General features: G+C 39.5%; 1 protein-coding gene across 1 annotated transcript in view; it reads right to left on the bottom strand.

Moving 5' to 3' along the window:
- The window catches only part of SHISA9 (shisa family member 9), a 175709-nt gene that overhangs the window by 6434 nt on the left and 147019 nt on the right, over window positions 1–22256 (bottom strand). The window contains exon 3 of the mRNA XM_009560323.2: window positions 13381–13536. Within this exon, the coding sequence (XP_009558618.2) occupies window positions 13381–13536 (156 nt within the window). The remainder of the gene's footprint in view (window positions 1–13380; window positions 13537–22256) is intronic.

Genomic DNA, 22256 nt, shown 5'->3' with positions numbered 1-22256 from the left:
TTCATTTGCTTTTCTAAGCTGGCATCTAAGACAATATGTTCAAAGGCTTCCAAGGCAGAAGCCAACTCTGTGTGAGAGTTTTTGCAGTTCATCTGAAAATCAAAGTATCATTTCTACACTAGCACAAATGTTTTCTTGAGTGAGGGGAAAAAACAACATGGACTGAGTTCAGAATAGCTGTCCCCAGGTATGTATTGGTTTTAATATAGTCACTGAAAAGTAGGATCCACCCAACAAAGCAAATAAGTAAAGACCTGCCTTTTGAGGGAAGGCATTTGTCAGCCACCGCAGAGCATGGAATAATTTGCTTTGCATTCCATGAAGTCTGTTGGAAAGCAGGATACAGCTAGATGTTGCAGGGAGAAGTGGTTCTGTTCATGAAATGCCAGTGGGCATGATGGAATGAGAGATGTGTATGTGACCAAGCTACTTCACGGTTGGTCAGTAGCTGTTCTTACCCCATGGGCACTGCTGTGGCTGTGGATAAGGTTGGGGCTGTTTTAAACCATATTAAATTTTAAGAAATGATCGAGGCCATTTAAAATGATTTTTTCATCCCTCCTTCTCTCTTCTTGTATTGAGCTCTGAGAATGCAGAACTCAGCATGTGGGCTGCATTGCATTGATTTCTGTCCTAAATATTTGCCTTTCTTCCTGCAAAAGTTCTAATGCTGCTTCACCTTCATTTTGGACAAACTGTAAAGGATAGTATATTATATCTGTGGATTCTTTCTCCTGAATTTTATTCACTATTACCGATAGAAAAATACATAATGAATAGAACTACCCATAAATTACTTTCATTAGTTTAGTAGAACCTACTTGTTGTGGCTCTGTGTTGTTGCTCTCCGGGCCCTCTTTGCCACTTTATCTGTTTACTCATTTCTCAGAGGGATCTAAAGGGAGCCTGAGCATGAAAAGATATGTCATATCAACCTTTTCTTTTACATACATTGTTTGAAAGGAGCTTGTCCACCTCCAGACACAAGACTGCGTTTTGTTTTCCCAGTGAAATAAAAGTCTACTTTCATGATATGAGGCATGATGAAACATAAATATGTAGGTCCAAACATTTCTTCTCTTCTATCGATTACTTCCATGACAGTTTCTGAAAGGCTGAAGAGGCCAGAATATTTCTGAGGTTTGAAATGCATTAGGAATGGTTTAGAATAGGAACGTAATTAGACTTGGTAAGTAGAGCCTCCAGTCTTGTCAGTGTTCTCTTTTTCCACAAAGGCTGCTGCTTGGCTGGGACACTGAGACAGAATATGTTTAACTCCTCAGGCGCCAGACATCATGTGTGGTATCTCATCTACAGGGTTATGGTTCCTTGGAGCACAAGAGTAGCCACATGTCTGTGAGCAGGAGTCACCCCTTTTCTGACAGTGTGCTAAAAAAGCCCTGCACAGCAAAGTCTGGTTTTTTTCTTTTTTACAAACATTCATTTACTGCGTAAGCTTAGGCAGGTTTCTCTTTGGACGTGTAAAACAGCTTTTCCAGTTGGGCTTTGTATACTTGACTGCATTGATTTACATAGTATTAAATTGCAGTATTTATGATTCAATTTTGCAGTGATATCATGATTTGACTTTGGCTGAAGTACTTCAGGCACAACACACTGTATCTAATGTAGAGACCAGTGACATGCGGAGTACTTGGATCTGACCAGTGTAAGAAAGCCAGAGCTCTTCTAATATACGAGAATCAATAGATTGTGTCAGCCTGAAAACAAATGGTCGCTACATCACGTTAAATTAAGATTACAATTGTAAATGTTTTCAGAAGCTCTGAAATCTGTTGCATGCAGATAGGCAAAGATCACACTACTTTATTTTATCCTGGAATGATTTAACATTCTAAATTCAAGCATCAAGATGTTAAATTGCTGTTTCAGTATCGTGCAATGAATGATAAACTTGAGAAGAAATAAGATTGCCAGTTCTATTCTTGAAGCAATGGATGAAATTGTAAAAAAGTCTGAGAGAATTATGTATTCAAATCTCTTAACATTTCTTTGAAAGTACAGCCAGTAGCTGTCCTGTAACTGTAAATCTGTTTTTTCATTATTTTTTTCCTAAAGGCCTCCAAGCTCATGTCCCTTCATAACTTCTACAATGGCAATTAAATATGAAAATTTCTACTGTGAAATATTTATTTTGGTTTATCTCATTTAGGAATATTTATCAGTTTGAGTTTTAAGTGGAAACCTTATATATGGTAAGAAAACTCGCCTTTTGAAATAGAAACTATCTAAGGACTCGGGCTGTCATGCTTAACTTCTGAATAAAGCATGACTGCAGCATAAACTGATTAAAGGAAATGAGGGTTTGGGTTGCTTTCTGAAAATGCTGTCCGAAGCCAAAGAGGTTAACACTTAGGAGATTCGCTTAAAAGGCTTCTTCCGCCTCTTCCTTCGGTAATCTTGCTTGCTTTTTCACTGGGTAGTTTTTAATGCTTCTCAAGCAAATCAGTTAGGACAAATCTGATTGTGTCAAAAGTCTGCAGCAATGCTTTCATATATCAACGATAACATGAAATTGTTTGTAACCTTCCTGGTAGGTGAGGACCTTCAGTTTGTGTGAGGACAGGGCTTCCTGCCTGTTCCAGGAGCACAGCTTCGCTGTCCCTTTGCAGACGTGTGCACTCGTGTGCAGTAACGGGCGCTGCTCCTGCCGTCGGAGCGGTTCAGGCAGCCCGCGCACAGCGGGGTGTTGCTCCTGGGGGGGCACTGCCAGCCAAGCGGACTGTCCTGGAGGCTGCACGCTGAGTTGTATGTGGGTCACAGTGGAAAAAAAATCAGTGTTCTGCGACGTGATTCAGCATCTAAAAGCGCTTGTTTGTTTTTCCTTAAGGTGTCAATTTATCTTATTTAATGTTGACTGAAAAAGCTGTTATATTCCTGACCACATTTATTTGTCATAACTGCTCTTAGCATGAAACTAATTTCCTTTTTGAACACATCGCTGTTGGCGTTCATCTGTGTGCTGAATTTCATTTACTTTTTATTAGATATTTTTATTTCTTTTAGTATGCTACTGGTTATAACTCTTTAACATATGTCTGAATTGGCTACCGGTACTCCTGGTTGTGATGACATAAAAAGCTGCACGAGGATAAAGAAGACCCAGTTCAGGTCTCTGAACACCTAATTAAGATGTGTTTTACTGCTGAAATAAACCCACGTTTTTCTGTCTTTCAGCTGATGTCGTACTAGATTTACACCATTATTTCTCAATACAGGGTGAGCCCTGAAAGCTTTTTGAGTCATACTGGTTAAATGGAAAAAAAGTCCCAGTGATGTAATAACTATTTTTTGTGGGAGTTATTTTTATTTGATCCGTTTCTTAACTACTATAATTTAAAGAGTTTTTAGCAATCATTCCGGATTGAAGTGATTTTCTCCCCCAAATTAGCTGTGACATAAGTTGTTTCTATTAGAAAGTTATCTTTTTCTATTCATTTTGCCAGAAGGAATCCTTTTTGAGAGAAAGTTGTTAAGCAAGAGAAAAAAATTTAGGAAGTGATTCCATAGCTGTATGTTCACACATTCAGTTCTGGATTTTTTCGCCCTTCCTTCTTTCCTGTCTCCACCCTATTAGACTGCATGGCTTTTGTATTATTAAAGACTTCTGCATAATTGTCAGAGGTTTCCAAGCCAGAGGTGTGTGTCATACTGAAATGAAATATTGTTCCCTGGCAATTGCCAAACTTGCCCTGTCAGAAGGAAATCGATGTTGTAAGGTTTTCGTACAGATTGGGCAAATCCAAAGGCAAAGCAGAACCAAGGCCTGCTCTGAACCCTCCGAGTAGCCTTTCAGATAAAGCAAAAGCTTTTGTGACTGACAGACAGTCAAGCAAGAATCGGTAATGAAGCTCACTTCAATGAATATTTAATAGCGCACACAGGCTTCTGCTGTGTTGGAGTGTTCAGCTCCCACCTCTACCTTTTTTTTTCCCAGGAATTGCGATCATAACCATCCCTTGTGAAAATGAGAACCAGCAGTGCTGAGCTGCAAATATTCCTCTCCCCCTGTGGCAGGTCCCTTGCAAGTGAAGGGGAACTTTTCGCAGAAGCACCTTCTTTAGATTAGAAAACTTTGCAGTCTCCCACTATAAAAATTGCCTATTGTAATAACTTCACATTATCATTAGGATCGGACAAGCTGATATTTTTGTGGTGGGGTTTTTTGATGATGTAGTATCCAAGCTGCTGTGTATCAGATTATTTTGTTTCAGCTTCTGTTTTCCTCATATGCTTCTTCAAATAAGCCATCAGAGGAAGGACTTCAGGAAAACTTAACTGTATACATTACAAAGGACGTTATTGCTCTTCCTCCCTCCATGCCTCGAGCCCTTTGTGATTACAGGATGAATGTGTAGGAGTAAAGCGGTGAACTCTGTGGCTTTCATCTGTGCGATTTCTCTCTCAAACACATTTACTGTCTTTAGAACCAAAATAGCTGACAGATAACTGCTGCTATTTATATTACATTATTAATAAGGGACTCGTTCCTATCAGCTGTCTTACCAGTCTTCATTGGTATTCGTGGGTAGTTCTGAAGAACATCCCACTACTGCTGTTGTCATATATCCATGTACAAAGCGAAAGAGTATCAAAGCTTTAGAGGTTCTGAAGTCAATTAGAACAAAAAATAAGACTTTGTTTGTTTACTGAAGTAAACTTGACTTGCATCAAAGTAATCATCCTGACTGCCAAACGTTACCAGGCCAAACCTTTGTGGGTGTTCATGTCACAAACGTTGTGAAAGCAACAGACTTGAATGAAATAGCTCTGTTGTCCACGTAGAAGAAAATTCTGATGTGATTGAGGAAACGATACTTTCATACAAAAATAACTCATGTCTATCAATGGAAATATTGGAAATAAAGTATAAGTATAGGAACTGAAGTCTGTTTCTCACTGGGTGTGCTTCTCAAACCTGAAATTCCTGAGTTTACTTCTGAATTAAGCATGTTGATTGTAGTAGGATTTCAAAATTGTACTCGGGCTTTGTTCCAGTATTCTTGTTTTCTTTGGTCATTACTTGGGAAAATTTTAATGAAAATCCATCCTTAAAAAGCTACCTTTCATTTTTACCTTTTGAGTTTTAAAAAGAAAAAATCCAGGGTCAGTCATTATAACCTGATTTATGTTTGCATATTGTCAGCATGAAATACTGCTCAATAAATAAAAGTGGTCTGCAAAAGCCTCTAGGTAAAGAAACTTTTAGTTTAATTCAGGAAAATTCTCATGAAGATTTTTTTCCCCAAAATTCATCCAAAGCAGACGCTTCGAAATTATTTAGAACTTCACTTCCATGTGCTGAGCTTAAAACAATTTATAAGCACTGCAGGTGTTTAAAAATGATGATAAACTTAAGACTGATTCTCAAAATCGCTGTTAATTTTTTTTAAAACCATCAGGGAGAGGAGATTTGGGTCACCAGTACTTATTTAAGTTTTTTTCATTTGGCGCCTCTGAGAACCACTTGCAGGAGATCACAGGGTGAGCACCTGTATGGAGCTCCTGTTGCAAAAGTATTGGTGTAAATGATGTGCACAGCTAATAGTCCATGGGGAAAAAAATGATTGGAATATGTTCAGAAAACATGGTGCAATTGATGTGTAGGCTTCATGGTGTGAACTGTAAATCTCACACATCAGATTAAATCTAGACTTTAGCTGGGATCCCACAGTGTTGCTATTTATCTACGAGTATTCACAATCCTTTTCATATCTTTATGATCAACTTCTACTCATAAATAATCCATTAAAAAGCTTGTAGTGCAGAATATATGTATAGGTAAATACGTGTTTATAGTGTAAAAAAAACCCCAGTTGCTAAGAAGAGTGTTTAAGAAGGTTTGCAAGTGAAAATGCTTAACACTGTTAGACTTTGTCTTTGCATGAGCTGAGCTTTGTCTTTATTGGTTCACTTTTATTTAGTGGTATAGCCTAAGCGTAAAGTTTCACCCACTCATGTCTTCACATCACTTAATGTGTAAAATATCTCATGCATAATTTATTAACATTTCATAGAAATAGGTTTCAATAACCCATGCTTGATTTAAATTTACTAGTTTCCTTCATGTGGCCATCGCTTATCTTAGTAGATGAAAATAAAGCTGGTTACTGTAAGCTGTTACCTCTGAAGACTGTGCTTTACAAAGACAAAAGACAAGCAAAAGGTAGCAGACAAACAGGAAGCACCAGCATTGTCTAGCTGTCAGTTGGACTCACGGTACTGTTATTTTAAATCCGTTCATTTTGTGTTGCAAAAAGGAGAAAATTGTTTTTTGTTTAATTTTGAATTGTTATCACTTAATAGGGATTACAAAAATCAGCTGATTGCAAGAGAACCAAACTAATTTTTAGCGAAGGGTTTGAGTTCTCTGTGATGTATAACTGCAAGTGGATTGTGGAATGGCATTTGTAATCTAAACTTCAGTGACTTTATTGGCAATGGTTTTATTTTCACTGTTTTAAAATACATGCTGGTAACAAGAAAAAAGAAAAAAAAAGGCTGGTTTTCCATTGTAGGGAATAGATTGTAGGGAACATGGGTGGAAAGAATATCAGTTTCAAGAATGAGAATTAAGGGTGCACAGATTTAAATTTCCTATTTTGGCATGCAAAATATTGAGTATTGAATAGATCCTTGTAAACATTCTTCATCCACCATAAAAACGGGTTGTGAACCAAATTTAGACAAAACAAGTTCACCAAGTGTGATTCCAACCCAGAAAACTAAAAATCCCGAGATAAACCTAAACTAAATGGACCTGAAGGTCAGATTTGCTTTCTGTCACAGGTTCAGTGTGTTGCTAAAGTCTTAAAAATGAAACAACATAGATTGAAATGTGGAGGAACATCATATTTTTGGTGTTATAACTGCTTCTTGTAAAAGGAGGACTATTTGCAATTTCCTCCCAGCAGCTAAGGTATGGCTTCTGCGAAGACCAATGTATCCCCAGTTACTTTTTCACAGCTCCATTTATTTGCTGCAGGACAGTGCGGGCAGTGGCTACTGGGATGCCTGATTACTTACAGCAGAATTCCCCATCCTCAGGAAGTTTAGCATCTTATAGATTCGATAGTAAAATATTGTTTCTTTAAAAGGCTGTAAAATCATGTCAGCAATACAGCTGATCTTGCTCAAGGTACTGAGATTTTGCGCAAACAACATATCTGTAATTAAAATACCTCGCTGGAAGAAGAAATTAGTTTGCTGGATGATAAAATGGGAAAATATTTTGATTAAAGCTCTGCGAGTACTTTTTATTTGCCTAGGAGTGTCTGTGGGTGTCAGAAACCAATTTAATAAATGACAGAGAAAACAAATTATTTAGTGAAAGCAAGAGAAGGTCTTGCAAGTCTGTGCACGCTGGGCAGGATGTGAAGTTTGGGAAATGTCAGCAGGAGGCATGGGTGGAACGAGCAACACTGCCCGTTATCTGCTTGAGAGATGGGAAGGCTGAGGGAACGGTGGTAGCGCAGGGCTTGGTGGAGTGGGATTTGCTATTGAGTGCATCTTGGCTTTTCTCCTGCGCCTTAAGGAGAAGCAAGGATTAAAGTATGAAAGACTTTCTTAACAAATGAACACTCAAAAGCTCTAACTTCTCCAGCCACACTGCGCTAAGTAAATAATATCAATAAAAAGATACCAAGCTTTTATGTCATACTTCCTTGAGACACATCTGTAGTTCCAGTGTGGAATTGGGCAGACTGCTTAGTCTGGTGTTATCAATGACACGACTTACCTCTAGATATAGAAATCATTAACTGAATCACCCTCTGGATACGACAAATGATGCATTTATCTGTACTCCCCTGTCTGTTTTCATGGTGTTAAATCCAGGCAGCTACTCCCATGTCCCAGATTTTTTTAATCCATTTCTGTGCAACTGCTTACAGAAGTAGTAGCTGAAAATTTCTTTGAAATGAAAGTGCAATTCTGTTTTAAGCCTTCCTGAGAAACATTAGTATTTACATGTTACTGTAACAGGGTGATTGGTATAGGACAGTAAAGTAACACAAATGTATTGTGTCCAATAATTCTGTAGTCCTAGGTTTTCCAAAAGTTGACTCTATCAAACTCCCATGAATGCACGGGCAGGCCTTTCCCTGTGTTATGTGTTTCCATTTTTCCAGTCATAGTATTTCTTTTCTCTTTGTACAGAGGAACCTGTGGCAGAGCGCAATGAACAATAGGGAATGGTACAAAATCTCATCTCTTAGTGAAATAGGTGTCAGATTCTGAGGAGATAGTTGTGAAGTCACATCTGCTCTCATAAAAAAAACCCCCAACTTATATCAGTGTAAAGTTACAATCATTTTTGTGAAAACTAAAGAGCTGAAGCTTAGGAGAAGACACCACCAAATTTCATATCGGACAGGAGGATGGTTCAAAGATAGCACCTTAGAGTTAGCCTATGGTGATCTTCCCCTTTGCATCCTTCTGTGTGTGTAGACGTAAAGGAGCAACAAACTGGACCTTTTTCTCCCATTCTTCCCCTTTTTGCAGGAGATGTTGCCTTTTGCATTGGCACACCTGTGGCCACAGTATTTTCTACATAATAACGGTGACCTAAACAGAATATATTTATTTTCTGAATGTCATAATTGCAGAATCTCACTTTGGAGTTTTGCAACTGCAAGCAGAGCTAGAGCACTTTCTGATGTTTCCTTTGAGATCAAAGAACCTGTGAAGCCTCAAGAAATGCTGGGAGCTGTGGGCTCAGACACGTGGTGGTGAGTCTGCTGTCAATTATATCCTCCTTCCAGCTTCACTTTAGCTAATCAATTAGATCTGATTTCATACCACAGGAGACTACAACACCCAGCATCACTGAAGGCTTTCTGGGTCTGAGTTTCAGGGAAGAATTCTGTCCATTTGGTTTATCATGTTTTGGCAAAAATTTAAACTGGTTGGGTTGTCTTTTCTTAAGTCATGCCCAGTCGGTTCCTCAGAGGTCTGTATGTGCGTGTGTGTGAGAGAGAGAAGTGGTAGTTCATGGAAGAAACATAAAATCATGTTAAAATGTAGAAATACTTTTGTTCTTAGTTTTTACACATATGTCTCTGCACCTGTCCAGCAGCTGAGTGGTCTTTCAGTCGTGCAGGGCTTTAGAAACCTACCTTGGGGGTATTTTTTAATTTTTGCAAGAAATTTAAAGAAAGTTATTCACTTCGTACTCCCGAGACACAGGAAAGAAAATAACTGTTACTGAGGCAGGCTCGCAGAGCAATGAGTGACTGAATAAATGTAACTGATGTGTCAGGAGAGTGAGGCCAATCTGAGCTCTAGGAAACTCTTATTAAATAACAGGATGGACTCCAACTCTTACAGCTTAGCAGAGTGGAATTTGAAATCAGATTGTTCATGCATTCTGAATGAGTATCGGAGAGATGTGTATAAAAATTTGTGATGAGCTACCTTTATATATCCTGGGACTTGAATTTCGTGAAGGTGTTCGGGTACAAGGTCTCCATCCTCTTGCTTTAGGCATGTCAGAGTTGCGTAAGTGAGCAATAACCATTTAAGCATGGAGTGAAAACGTGGTTGATGAAGTGGAAATAAGAATAATTTACGCAGAAAAAGCTCTTCTTACACTTTTCATATTAATAATCCAATACCACAAAAGCACTGAAGGAATACAGGATCAAATAATCTCAGATGACAAAAAAAATTGAAAGATCTAAACACTGGGTGTTTTATTGCCACACAACGTTCGGAGACCACTTTTGGTGGGACTGCTCTTGGAGCTTGTTAACCCTTTTCCCTCAGGTACAGACTGGCTTTCCTTGGTGGTACAAATTTAGCACCACTGAAAGAAGATTTTCTGGCTCAAAAATGGGCAAATAATGGATGAACTGAATGTACCTATCGGTTGGATAGGTTAGAGATGCTAGGAGATAGATTGTTTATCTCTTCTTTCAGGAAGTCCTTGCTCCGTCTTGTTGCGAAGGGGTTCTTTACCTTCTTCTGATTATTCCCTGGTGATGTGTTAATGTAGGAGATTAATATTTTGATGCAGAACAAAAAGAGGACAGTAACTAACCTCAACTCGCTGTTACCTTGTTGTACTCAAAGCACTTATATGCGAATATAAAATAGACACAGAATGCCCTTGTGTTATTCAGAGACGTAAATGCCAGCAGACAGTAAGAAGAAAAGGTGAATTTGGTCAGTAGCCGCTGGTCAGTACTTAAAGGAATTCTGGAAGCTGCAACAAATAAAGAAATGCCTCACAAGAAATGAGGGAAGTGTCCTCTTCCATTGAGTGTGTAAGGGCTTGGCTGGGCAGTTTGAACTGGTTCATGTAAAAATATTTCGCTTTTTTTAAATGAAACAGCACTGGCCTTTTGAACTCTCTTCTCCCCTGTTGTGCTGAATCAGACACTGCAATACACACGTTGCATTGCATGCTTACATGAACAGTCCAACTTCAAATTGCACTCTGCTAAGCTATCTGATTCATAGTTTAAGGTAGCTTTAAAATAGCTTCCTAGAGATCAGCTTGGCCTCGCAACCAAGGTGTAAGTCATTCTCGTTCAGTAGTAGAATGCAAATCGATAGCAATGGTGCTGTTGTCTCTTGTTTTCTCAGGTGCTTGAGTTTTAGGTGCTGAATTTAATGCAGGTACTGAACATGGTCGAGAGCAGATATTACTGTGACTTGCTAATTTTTGATGAACTGAATTTTCACGGCAGCTAGCCACTGAGGGCTGAGTAGCTTACTTCTAAAATTAGACAGCCAAATTTTTAGGACATCTGTAGTTCAGAAGAAAGCAGCTGTGTGGAGATGAATTTAATACTGCCTCTGGTAAAGCAACACTTTTTCAGTTATCTAAACTTCTTCCACTTATGGCCACATTATGAGGAGTGATATTAATATATCATAGCTACAGTTGCTACAAAGCAATAGGGATGCTTCCGCCTCCACCTCCATCCCCCATTAAAGAAGATAATTAAGCACAGTGGACTATACACAAACAAGGGGATCATGCAGAGCAAGGGGCACTTAAATGAATACAGTTTGCCTCAAATGCATGAAGAAACATAGAACACATTTCTTATTAAATTTCCATTGTGGCAAATGAATCCACCCTCAAGCCACTATCAATGGATGCAAAGGGAAATGGGCTATGCACGCTTATAAGCCTGCTGTGTGAGTCCGTAAACCTGACTCTGAATGCTAGCGTACCAAAAATGCCATCGCCCTGTTATACAAACACTAGGTCGCGGTGAATTCAGGCTGTTTGTTCAGAAGATGTTGTCAGGTTAAATTTACATTGGTGGGCCTGATGTTGGCTGGTTACTGTTTCCTCTGAGAGGTCTCATAAAGCCAATGTGAACTCTGCAATGTGCAATCCAACTAGGTTGATGTCAGCCTGGTCACAAAGCCAGGCCTGGTTGGTATCATGGAAAAACTGCTTTGTGAAATTGGGAGGAATTATGGCCTTGAGCATCTGAAAGTGGTTAAAAATTAGGCATATTTAATTGTTGCTAAATACATCTAAACAGTAGGTATGAATGTAAAGCAGCTTCAAAATCTCTACTGTTTTCTGCTGCAAAGTTCGGATGACATTGCAGCACATGTTTTGCTTTTCTTGTGAAAATTCACCTGCATCTGAAACTTGACTGATATGATCTGAGACCAGCAGATCTATAGGGGAAAGAAGTGAGAAGGGGTGGAAAGAACAGGGGGAAAAATACAGGAAGATGGTGTAATCCACCTGGAAAAAAATCCCTGAAAGTTCTGTTTAATTTAGTTCAAGATTCTGAGAGGCATTATACAACTTCTGGAGCTGAAGTGCACAATCTTTCAAGGTTGATTTAACTGTACAGTTACAATCTAGCTGCTTTAAATACTTGTACTTAGACACCCAAGAAATGTCTAAGTTCTAATTTAATAATTCTAAAAAAACTAAGTACATTCAGTGGCTCTTGGGCAGATGAGAGAAGTTTTTTTCTGAGTGTTTCATGTCTTGTTTTATTATGCTTAAGTACCTTTTAGTTTTAATGATGGGCTTGACCTAAATTGACACCTGAAAAAGAAGCCTGATATCAGTGCGTAAATCTGTGATAATCACCACATCATTACACAGTATCACCTTTTGAAGAAGGAATTGTAAGGCTACTCTCTCTTATTCAAATTCCAGCAGAAAGCTATTAACACTTGTCTGTTACAAACAGATGAAAAAATGCCACTTAGAAGAAACAAAACCGGCAAGCTAAAGCAAAGCTGAACTATTTGAGGTGGTACCTTGATGTGCATTTTGTTAGCGGTCTGCTATCCTGAGGTTCAGATAAAGGAATGCTAGTTTGTGATGAAAAATTTTTCCTGCGTGATGAATACTAGACTTTTAAGTCAGGATGTTCTTAGCTGTTCTGCTGTTTTCCTGAGCCAAATAGCTCTGCCTGGAAAGCAGCAATTTGACACTGCTCTAAATTCAGGGGATAAAAGATGTTAACCATATGTGTAAGCTGAGCAAAGGTTAGTGAGAAGCTGTTTATTAATAGACTCCCCCCAACCCCCAAGTTCTTAAATTATTATTGTCTAGAAGGGGCCTTAAGTGTAGGGGGATAAAGGCTTTCAGTCTCGGTGTGGTGTGCAGCAGGTATTTGTCACCACTGAAAAGCATTATGAACTTACGCTTCCAGTGTGGAAATTACGTTGACGTCTTTACCCGCTCTGGTCCTTTTCCCTTCCCACAGCTGTTTCTTTGAGGATGTTCACCCATTTGGTTATGGTAATAGCGTTTGTCACTAATGGATCTCAGAAAAGAGCCACCACCAGGCCCTTTATTAGGTGCTTTGGGGTGCACTAGTTGTTTGAAATCATAAGGCTTCAGAATATTCCTTCAGCGACTTACTAATGCATATCCTGCAGAAAATGTGAGAGCTCCTACTTTGGAAGTGTACATCTTCTCTTTTTGGAAGTATCAAGGAGGTGTCTAAATTCCATGCTTCAAATTTACAACTTATCTGATCATTTTCTCTCTCTAGTTTGTGCAGGCAGGTATGAAAAACACATACCGAAATGCAAAGGTAGGCACGTTCAGGGCATAAAGAACTGAACACTGTGCATACAGCTCACTGAAATCTGGTGTCCATAGGTATCGCGTGGTTTTGTGTGCCTATTCAGACACACATGAATACGATCACCAGTCCTTACATGTAATTTTATTACTAATTGTAGTCCACCTGTGAATTTTTAATACATTCCCAACTAACGTGATATCATATATGAAATATATATAATGAAACAGTCCAGATGAGCAAGACTTTGCTTTTAACTTTGAAGCAGAATGTCAGCTGACAACAGCAAATGCGACATACTGATCTAAAGAAATCATGCGTCATGTTGCTTACTTACCGACTGCCTTCAGAGAGGCGTACTTGTTAAGCTCTTTGCCTGGGGGCTGTTGCTCATATGGGTTTGTGATCTGTCCCAGGCTGGGATATGAATGTTGATGTGCCATCTGAGGAAGGAGGGGAGATGTTGGCATGACATTATTCATCTGTGGTGGATCTGTATTAATGAAATTGACAAGTATTAAGAGAAAAAAAAATCAATCTTAAGGTTCTAACATCATTACTGCATACAGATTAGACAGCATGTATCATGTGATATAAAGCAACAGACCTCTATTTACTATGAAGTAGGAGTTTGAGTACAGCAAAGCTGTACTTCAAACAGTTAATGGCATGATTAAAGGCCTGCAAATAATTGTGGCAATACATGCTAACTTTTATGTAAAAAATATCTTTGAACTAAGAAGTAGGTTTTCAAAACAATTGAACACCAAAAAAAGACTGAATTTGATGCAACTTTAGGATACAAAACAGAACTTGAAGGTTATTCCAAGGTAACTTCAATACAGGGCAGTATTATCGCTCTGTCTGTGCAGTTAAATAGCAGTTTTATACCAGCACCCACATCATATCCAATCTGTAGTTGATTTGTTCCTTTATAGTAGAGAACATAGCCTGGATACTTTTCTTTCTAAGATTTGCCATAATTTATTAGTTGTTTTTAATGTTTGACCCCAACCCTTAAAATTTTTGTCAGAATTGTATACTGCAGTCAATTTGCAGACCTAAATTTCAACTGATTGTTTTCAACATGGTCACAAGATAGTTTTTGCTGAGTCTTTCTCCCAACTACATCTTTTGAAATATTTGGAGCTGATTGTCAATCTCCAGAACCTTATCATGGTTTCTGAAATCACGGCTGAGTGCATTTTTCTCCTGCAATGAAGTGATGGCCCTCGATTGGCAGCAATACAGTGACTCCCACAGCATCAGGCACAGGCTTATGATGGTGTAGAAAGCTGGTCAGTTAGGGGAAAACGGCTTATTATGATGGAGCTAGTGGACCACCTCCCAGGTGCCCAGAGGACCTGTCAGGAACCAAATCTTCCTGTAGTTTGCCAGAATTTTAAGAGAGTTGAGCCACTTGGCTTTCCACATCTTGTTAATGAAGCTGAGTGCATGAGCGGGAGCTCTGAAGCCAGTTAACAGATCTAGTGCTGAGAAGGGAAAGGAAAGCTAAGGTGTTTTTCAACTTTTATCTTGTTCCCCCTTGCAGCTGCCTGGTGCAGCCTCTGCGGTTCAGACTGAGGCTTCCCCTGCCTTGCAGAGCAGGGTAGTTGCATCCTCCTGCCACATACGCCTAAAAGCTGGTTGTGAGGGCACTGTGAGGCAACTCAAGAAAAGTGGTAGATGTGCTACCATCTAATGGCAATACTAGTATTTCTGCACTCACTGCTGAAGCACTTGCTGCTGTGGAGACATGCAAAAACAGTGTAAAGAAGTTGTAGTTTACCAACTGTTTTTCTAGCCCTGTCTTTTAATTAGACCTATCATTCTTACTCAGTCACCTCTTTAAATGTAGTGTAGAAAGTTACTCCAGAAATTTACTGGGGAAAATGAATGAGGTGTAGTTGGCTTTCATTCGAGTGCTCAGGGTCAGACCGCCTTGTCACTGGGTTGCTGGGTTGCTAATGTTGCTGGGGTTTAATTCTTTGAGTGTTTATGAAGATATAAAGAAATATGTTTCCCATTTCCAGATCATCTTTGACTTCTCTTTTTGTCTTGTTAAAAGCCAAGAACTCTCCTGAGTTATGAATTTCAAGCAAAGTAATAACAGTCAATTCCTTCATTGCTGTACTGACTGCACCGTGTCCCGCACTCCTACCCAGATGCTTACACAAGGCTAAGTCATCACATAGAAGGCAGTTCAAGTTACTCATTCAGTTGGCCATTTACACAAAGTAAATTAAGCAAAAGGCCAAATTCTGGCAAAGTGCATTGAACTATATTGAAGAAAGATTTCTATTTATAAAGTGATTCCCATTGGAATGCACTCCTAGGCCCTAAAAGGAAGATCTCAGCTTGATGTATACATCTGTCCAGATCTGAAACATATTAAATTTTCGACTAAATGGCCATAACTAGTGAATGTTTAATTTGTTTGCAAGCTCAGTAAGCTGGGTGTGATCTCATTCCTTATCTTTGGGTTTCTAGAAGTAAGTGAGTAAATGAGGCACTTAAGTTGTTTTCTTCACTCATAGTTAATGTAACGATAATGGCTAAATTCACCTGTGTTTGGATGCCGTTTAGGAAATGTTTGTAATAGTGATGTCATGCAGATTCTGCAGCAGACACAGGGATGAGGAGTGTAAGTCTAACCGCTATGAGGAACCCAGGCTTGGCCAGGAGAAGCTAAGACATTTTAAATGGGACTAGGAATTCCACATTTATAACTGAAAGAGGTATTGGCCTCAGCAGCATTACCATAGAATCATAAAATGGTTTCAGTGAAAACGGACCTTAAAGATCATCCAGTTCCAACCCCCTGGCCATCAGCAGGGACACCTCTCACTGGACAAGATTATTCAAAGCCTCATCCAACCTGGCCTTGTATTGTCTTATACTTGGAAATATTGCTTCAGTCCCAGCGACATTGAACAGGAATTCTCTCAGGAAATACAGAAATTTCTCTACAGCTCCTTAACAGGATCTTGATGTAAAATTTGACATTTTGACTTTTTTTTTTTTTTTTTTTCCTGAAACTGGAAAAAAAAAAAGTGTTAAATTTTAGGGAGGGAATAATAAATCAATGGATTATTGAAAATACAAGGGGTTGGTTTCAGTTGAAGAAAATTTAACCAGAAAAATTCCTACCAGCTTTATCACTGACCTCTAGCTCCAAGTTAAAACCTTTGTACTTATGAACCAGATATTCTGTGAATGGGGACAACTTCAACCTGAAGGCTGTGGCTGTCCTGATGCGCTGCTTTTGGCAACGTGACGCTGGTACGTTGTCCAGTGTGCTGTTCCATATAACCAGCTGCACAGTGCCACTGCCAATTGGTGTGTTTGTTTTTAAAAGACAGAGAACACGAACATCATAAAAAGTCAAAAAACTGTTTGTGCCACGACTTCCAGCATGAATAGTCAGACCTGATTAGCAATGGTGCTATTGTAAAAAATCTGCAATATTCACAACCTATCTTATTTTCTGCTGAAGCGAGGAAATACAATGCCAGGCTGCTTTGTAAGTTCCCAGGACTTGGGAGAGTCATTCTGGACAGCGTTGGTGGTTTGTGCTCTGCCTACCTACTACCAGCCCAAAAGGAGGAGTTGGAAGTATGCTGGAGCTTGCCACGCAGCAGCTAGATGTCTGCAGAAATGAGACATAGAGTAAAAATATAAAACCGAAAAAGATCTTATGTGCCAAAGAGTGCTTTTGACTGTAAACCCCTTAAGAGGGATGGGTATAGAAAAGCTTGTGGGAGGCAAAGGGAGAGGAAAAAGAACTGGGATGAAAGCGCACCAAAACCACTTTATAGTAAGGGAAAGTGTGTTTCACATCCCAACCTTGAGCAGTGAACCTTTGGAAATGGCTAAGGCATCAGCTTCTGGTCACAATCCCTGTAGTTGATTAAGACTGATTATTACATTGTCTGTTTATTATCTTGACCTGTGTCTTAGCCTGTGCAGTTGAAACTTTTATCTAGATGTCACAGCTAACAGCTTACTGTATTTTTCAAGTGAAAATGCTTTTCTCTGAGTGTTTCCACACCCCTCCTTGATTGTAAATTTTAGAGTTGCTTTAGTGTGCATCATGGTGACAATAATTTAATTGGTTACTGTGGTTATGATGCTTTCTATCCAATAAGATGGTGTCATATCTAGTTTGTTCTCTCTGTTCAGAAATCAAGGAATGAGCATATCAGCAGTTACTAAATACGAATAAGAACCCAATGTGCAAACACCTGATGTACCATGATCACAGATATGAATGCGGGAAGGGAAAAGCCCCAAAACTTTGTGTTTGTTTTATTTTCTGCCTAGTTCCTACCCTATATTGTGCTGTTCACCTAGCGCAGTTATTCTTGTCAAGAAGCTGCCAGAGTTATGGGAAGTACTCAGGGGTGGAGGAAGGGATGCTAGTAGGCTGCTAGTAGTAATAAGCTTGTTCAGTGTTCAAGAGCCAACAACCTGCCATGATCATCCCTCAGCCTCAGCCACTATCCTCCTCCTCAGCCATGGGAGAGTGGAACCCATTTTGTGGAGTGGCCTCGGGACTCATGCTTTTCTGTAGCAACGGGGTCAGTGATTCAATGCTTGAAGACAGGGGAAATGAAAAAACTCCATAGGCACAGAATGGAATCTATTAGTAAATAAGCAGTTACAGGCATAAGGAAAAGAAGAAATGAGACGGGCAATGCAGTAACAAAACAGGAGAGGATGGAGGCAGGGCAGAATAGCAGAATGAGCTTTTGCTATAAAAGCCACCTGCAGACACACATACAAAAGAAATGAGAACAAGACAGACGAAAGAAGGCTGTGAAGTCAAGGGTAAAAATGGGAAAATTCAGAGCAAAAATATAATAGCTGAGCATTTTCAGATACTCCAGAGAAAAAGATATACCCTGAACTAACTAAAATTGAAAATAACAGCTATAAAAGAGGATAGATTTGAGTTATTAGAGAATACCAGTATAAAATTGCTCCCCTCCCATCCATAGCTGCACTGCCACCAACATGCATATTTGCCTCTTTGTTCTTGAGTGTATTATACTTAATTATAAGATTGGCTCATCCGGTGTTGCAGATCCATACTCACATTCCTACAAGCCTCACCAATAGAAACACAGGTGTTATTTCTGAAAAATCCTGGATATGATGAAAGCTGTGGGATTTTAACAACTTGACTGTGCCTGTAAACTAATTCCTTTCAGACCAGTTCCTTTCTGAATAATAATACTATTCTCTGTTCTTGTGAGTTGAAACTCAAATCCTCTTGAGTTGAAACTCAATTCCTTAGCCTATGTACTTGTTCTTGCGTCTCTGTAAGTCATCCCAGTGCAGTTGAACTGACCCGCTCTGAGGTTTCCCTCTGTGTGTGCATTTTCCTACAGCTACGTAACTTAAGCTTTTTCTCTCTTTGTAGGTACTGTGCTATCATTGTCTTTTTATTTATATTCTTTGCCCCTTCATTCAGATTGGTATTAAATGTTGTGTTGTTAGAGGGTATTCTTATTCACATCTAGAGCATCATTGCCAGTCCTAAATTGAAAAGTATTCCTGTTAGTAAATCTTAATTTCTCTGCCTTGCAGTTTAACCGATTTTGTATTTTAGCAAGAACAGATGCTTGTAATCCAGCTTCTGTGCCATTCATTATTTTATATGCTTTTTCCCTTGCTTTTCAAATATTTGTCTCTTTTCTGAAGTAAATAATCTCACTCCTTTCAGTCTTTCTTCATCTAACAGTCCTCTGAGCTTTGATCACTACTGCTACCACTTCTGAACGCTTGTAGCTTTGCAGTGCAGCTTTTGAGATGAGATTCTACACTCAGAAGACATGGAGTTGTGTTAATCTGTATATAATGCTATCGTAAGTTATGCCTATAAGTCTCTGTCGATTATGATAGGCAGACTTTTTTGTTTTCTCATCAGCGATGCAAAAGTCTTGTGAGTAGTTGTGTTTTCCCTAAATGTGATAGCTTTGAGACAATACATACTCGTCGTGGCAGTTTATTCTAGCCGGTTATCTGTTCCGTCTCTGCACCGTATCACGAAAACATTCTCGTAACACAGACAACCTACCCATCTAATCACCATCACAAAAAGGATCTGAGATGAGTGGGATGGCATTTCATCCAGGAAAAAAATGTTTCTCTTTAATGGAAGTGACAGTCTACAGTGTAAATGCCTGTCATCAAACAAACTGTCTGGTGTCTTCCTCTGTCCTATCAAGCAGTTGTAGGAGTTAGTCCCATGCTGCGTGCTGTTCTCCTGGTTCTCAGTGGTGCCTCTGGATGCGAGTGTCTCCCAGCATAATGACTGTGCGGTGTGTTTTCTATTCACTCCCTCCGTGATTAGCCTCTTGGCCTCTTGCTGTCTTCCATGGTAGAGGTTGTGTGGTCTTTCACATATGGATATCCTGGGTGGATTTCTGAGGAGAAGCCTTTTTCCTTAAAATAGAACAGTGCTGGACCCAGGGGCTTCTTCAGTTACGCTGCCAGATTCAAAGTGGCATTAAACTCTTTATGACACAGTGCTGGTGTGGGCTGTGCTGATGGCGTGGAGCATAGGCAAGCGTTTGTGAACCAGCAGGGTTGGTAGTGCTGACTGACACCAAAGAGTCCTCTTGGTTCAAGTTGAAAATCGGGAAGAGATAGGATGGCATAATAACTCTCAGCACCCTGTTGATGTAATTTTAGACACTGATGAACAAAGTTATTATGGATGCAGTCTTTATGAGAAAGCATTACAGTAGGGAATTCCATGAGCTGATGTTCAGAGTGATGTTCAGAGACAACGTCATTCATCTGGGCATGAGAAAGAAGGTCGAGGAGCAAGGTCACAAAATCCATGGTGTCCTGCCCTTGGTGCATATCTCAGGAGGAACCGACATTCTCCTGGCAGGAGAGGTAAATCAGTGTCGTCAAAGTGCTGTTATTATTTGAACAATGCCTGTGTCTGTTTTTAAATGGCACAATTCTCAAGCTTCCTTGCAGTGCGGTAGAGTTCTGTGCTCCCGTCGGTTGAAAGTAATGCTATCTACACACACTGAAAAACAGATGGACTCCTCATTCTCAATACTTTCATCTGCAGTGCAGGTGAGGACAGTGCTAATTTTACAATACAAATCCTTCCCCTTTCACCCATGTCCATCTACATCCTTCTGGCACCTACCTAGGTGAAAGTCAGAGATTATGTTTCTTTGAATTATGGTTTTAATGGGAATGGAAACATAAAAGAAGGAAAATTAGTAGCAGTGTGGCCAGAGAGGTATGGGGCTCCACTGCCATATGAATCCAGCTGTAAAAGGGCCTTTTCCCTACTGAACAGGCTACTGCAACTTTATTTTTAAACCTATGGGAATTATTTATATTTATAAGAATGTTATGCCTGTGAGCTCTTCTGAACTTTGTGACAGGTTACAAATGGAGAAAGAGACAACTGCATCTTTGTGTATCGGTTAAATTCAAGAGCTGGTAACTGAAGCTTCCCCCGTCTTCTAGATGAAGTCTCTGATGCTGGGAGGTGCCGAGTTCTCTGTGGTCGCAGTGATTTAGGAGATGGGGCCTTCATTTTGCTCCAGATTTGGGCTCCTTGTTTCTGGTTAGACTCCAAGTGTGTAGGAGCAGAGTTCTGTGAAATCAGTTGGCTGTTTTACTGCCATCTGAGGAGGTTGGGAGTGGGCTATCACTGGCCTTGTGACTAAACAATCTGGAAGCTCGCTCTTCTGCTTTTCCTTTCCCTTGGGCTCCATGCTGTACCATTGCTTTCACAGTCTTGTAATATTTTGGGGGGGGGGCTCTTGCTTTGCAAAGCAAAGGTTGGATTTCAGTGTAGACTTTTATTATATGACGCCATCTCTCCTCTTATGAAGGTTATTTTTGTGTCCTCTGAAGGTTTGCTTTTCCTTCATAATTGCTCACAACCTGACAGACTTACAATCCTCTGATAGGATTTGTGGTATTATAATCTTCTCTAGAGCAACCCATTGTGGCTTCACAAACAGAGGATTATAACCTTTAAGAAGGCAATAAGCAGATGAACTCTTGAGATATCAAGACCCTGCTTTCATATCAATTTCCAGTGCTCGAGTTGTGGGAAGGCAGGGAGCGGTGCTGTGATCTCACTCCCACCCACATTTCTGGTTTTCTTCATCTTCTTTTGCCTCAAGTAGCAGAGTTGAGAAATTAATTAAACCCACCAGTTATACACTTTGAGTGCTGCAAATATCCTTAGCTATGCAAATTAAGAAAAGATAAATTCAGCAAATTTGACGTACGCGACAGATTTTTTATTTTTTTTTTTGCCCAGAGAATGTTCTTTGCACTCACTCTTAAGGTATCAGTTGTTTTACAAATCAAGCACTTCTGCACCTTTTCATAGAAATAGAGTCTGCTTAGAATATACCAGCCAGCTCAGATTCTTTGTTTTGCCTGTTTCATCTTTCAGTGAAATTAGTTTTCTTCCAAAAATTAATATACTTTTACTTAATGGGAATGTGCCTGTCATTATAATGTTTAGTATTCATTCTAAATTTTTATGTGCCTTAGTTTATTATTGTGTTTTACTGTAATGGTTATTGATGACCAATAAGTGTAAATTTGTCTGCAACGTTGAAAATATTAAAAATTCCCTTGCTTCAGGCATTGGGCTGGTTTGTCTGCTTACTGTCCCCATATAGCAACAGTTAAGAAGGAAAAGACTAGACAGCATAAAAATTATAAAAGCAAACATGTTACTGGCTTAATGTCTGTTATTTACTGTTATGTCTAAGCAGTAACTTAGTGGTCTCCTGTCTATAGCCTGTGGGTTACAAGTTGCCTGCAGGATTCTCATGTTGTTCCTGGGCAAAAACAATTGAACAGGTAGGATTTAAGGCCGAGAAAGAGTTACAATTGGAAGGAAGTTGCTCAGTGTTGTTCCCCCTCAGGCAGAAAAGGTCAGGGTGATTTCACTAGCTCATCACCCAGCTAATGTGGGGTTTGAGAAATATTTTTCTTAAATATGTATCTGACCTGAGCCATATCCCAGGGGCACCTTCTGTCCTGATAAGCCTGATCCAGCAATGGCGAATATGTGCTTTTTCCTTTCTGGCATGGTTTAGTTTATGGTTTTTAGAGCCTCTTTAGTGATCAAACTATATCAGCGTGCTACAGTGAAGCTGTAATATCCAGTTATGGATCTCTTCTTTCCCGATCTGCATATGCAACTCT

Source organism: Cuculus canorus, chromosome 15 (genome assembly GCF_017976375.1).
Source record: "Cuculus canorus isolate bCucCan1 chromosome 15, bCucCan1.pri, whole genome shotgun sequence".
NCBI lineage: Eukaryota > Metazoa > Chordata > Aves > Cuculiformes > Cuculidae > Cuculus > Cuculus canorus.
This window is presented reverse-complemented; position numbering and strand designations above follow the sequence as displayed.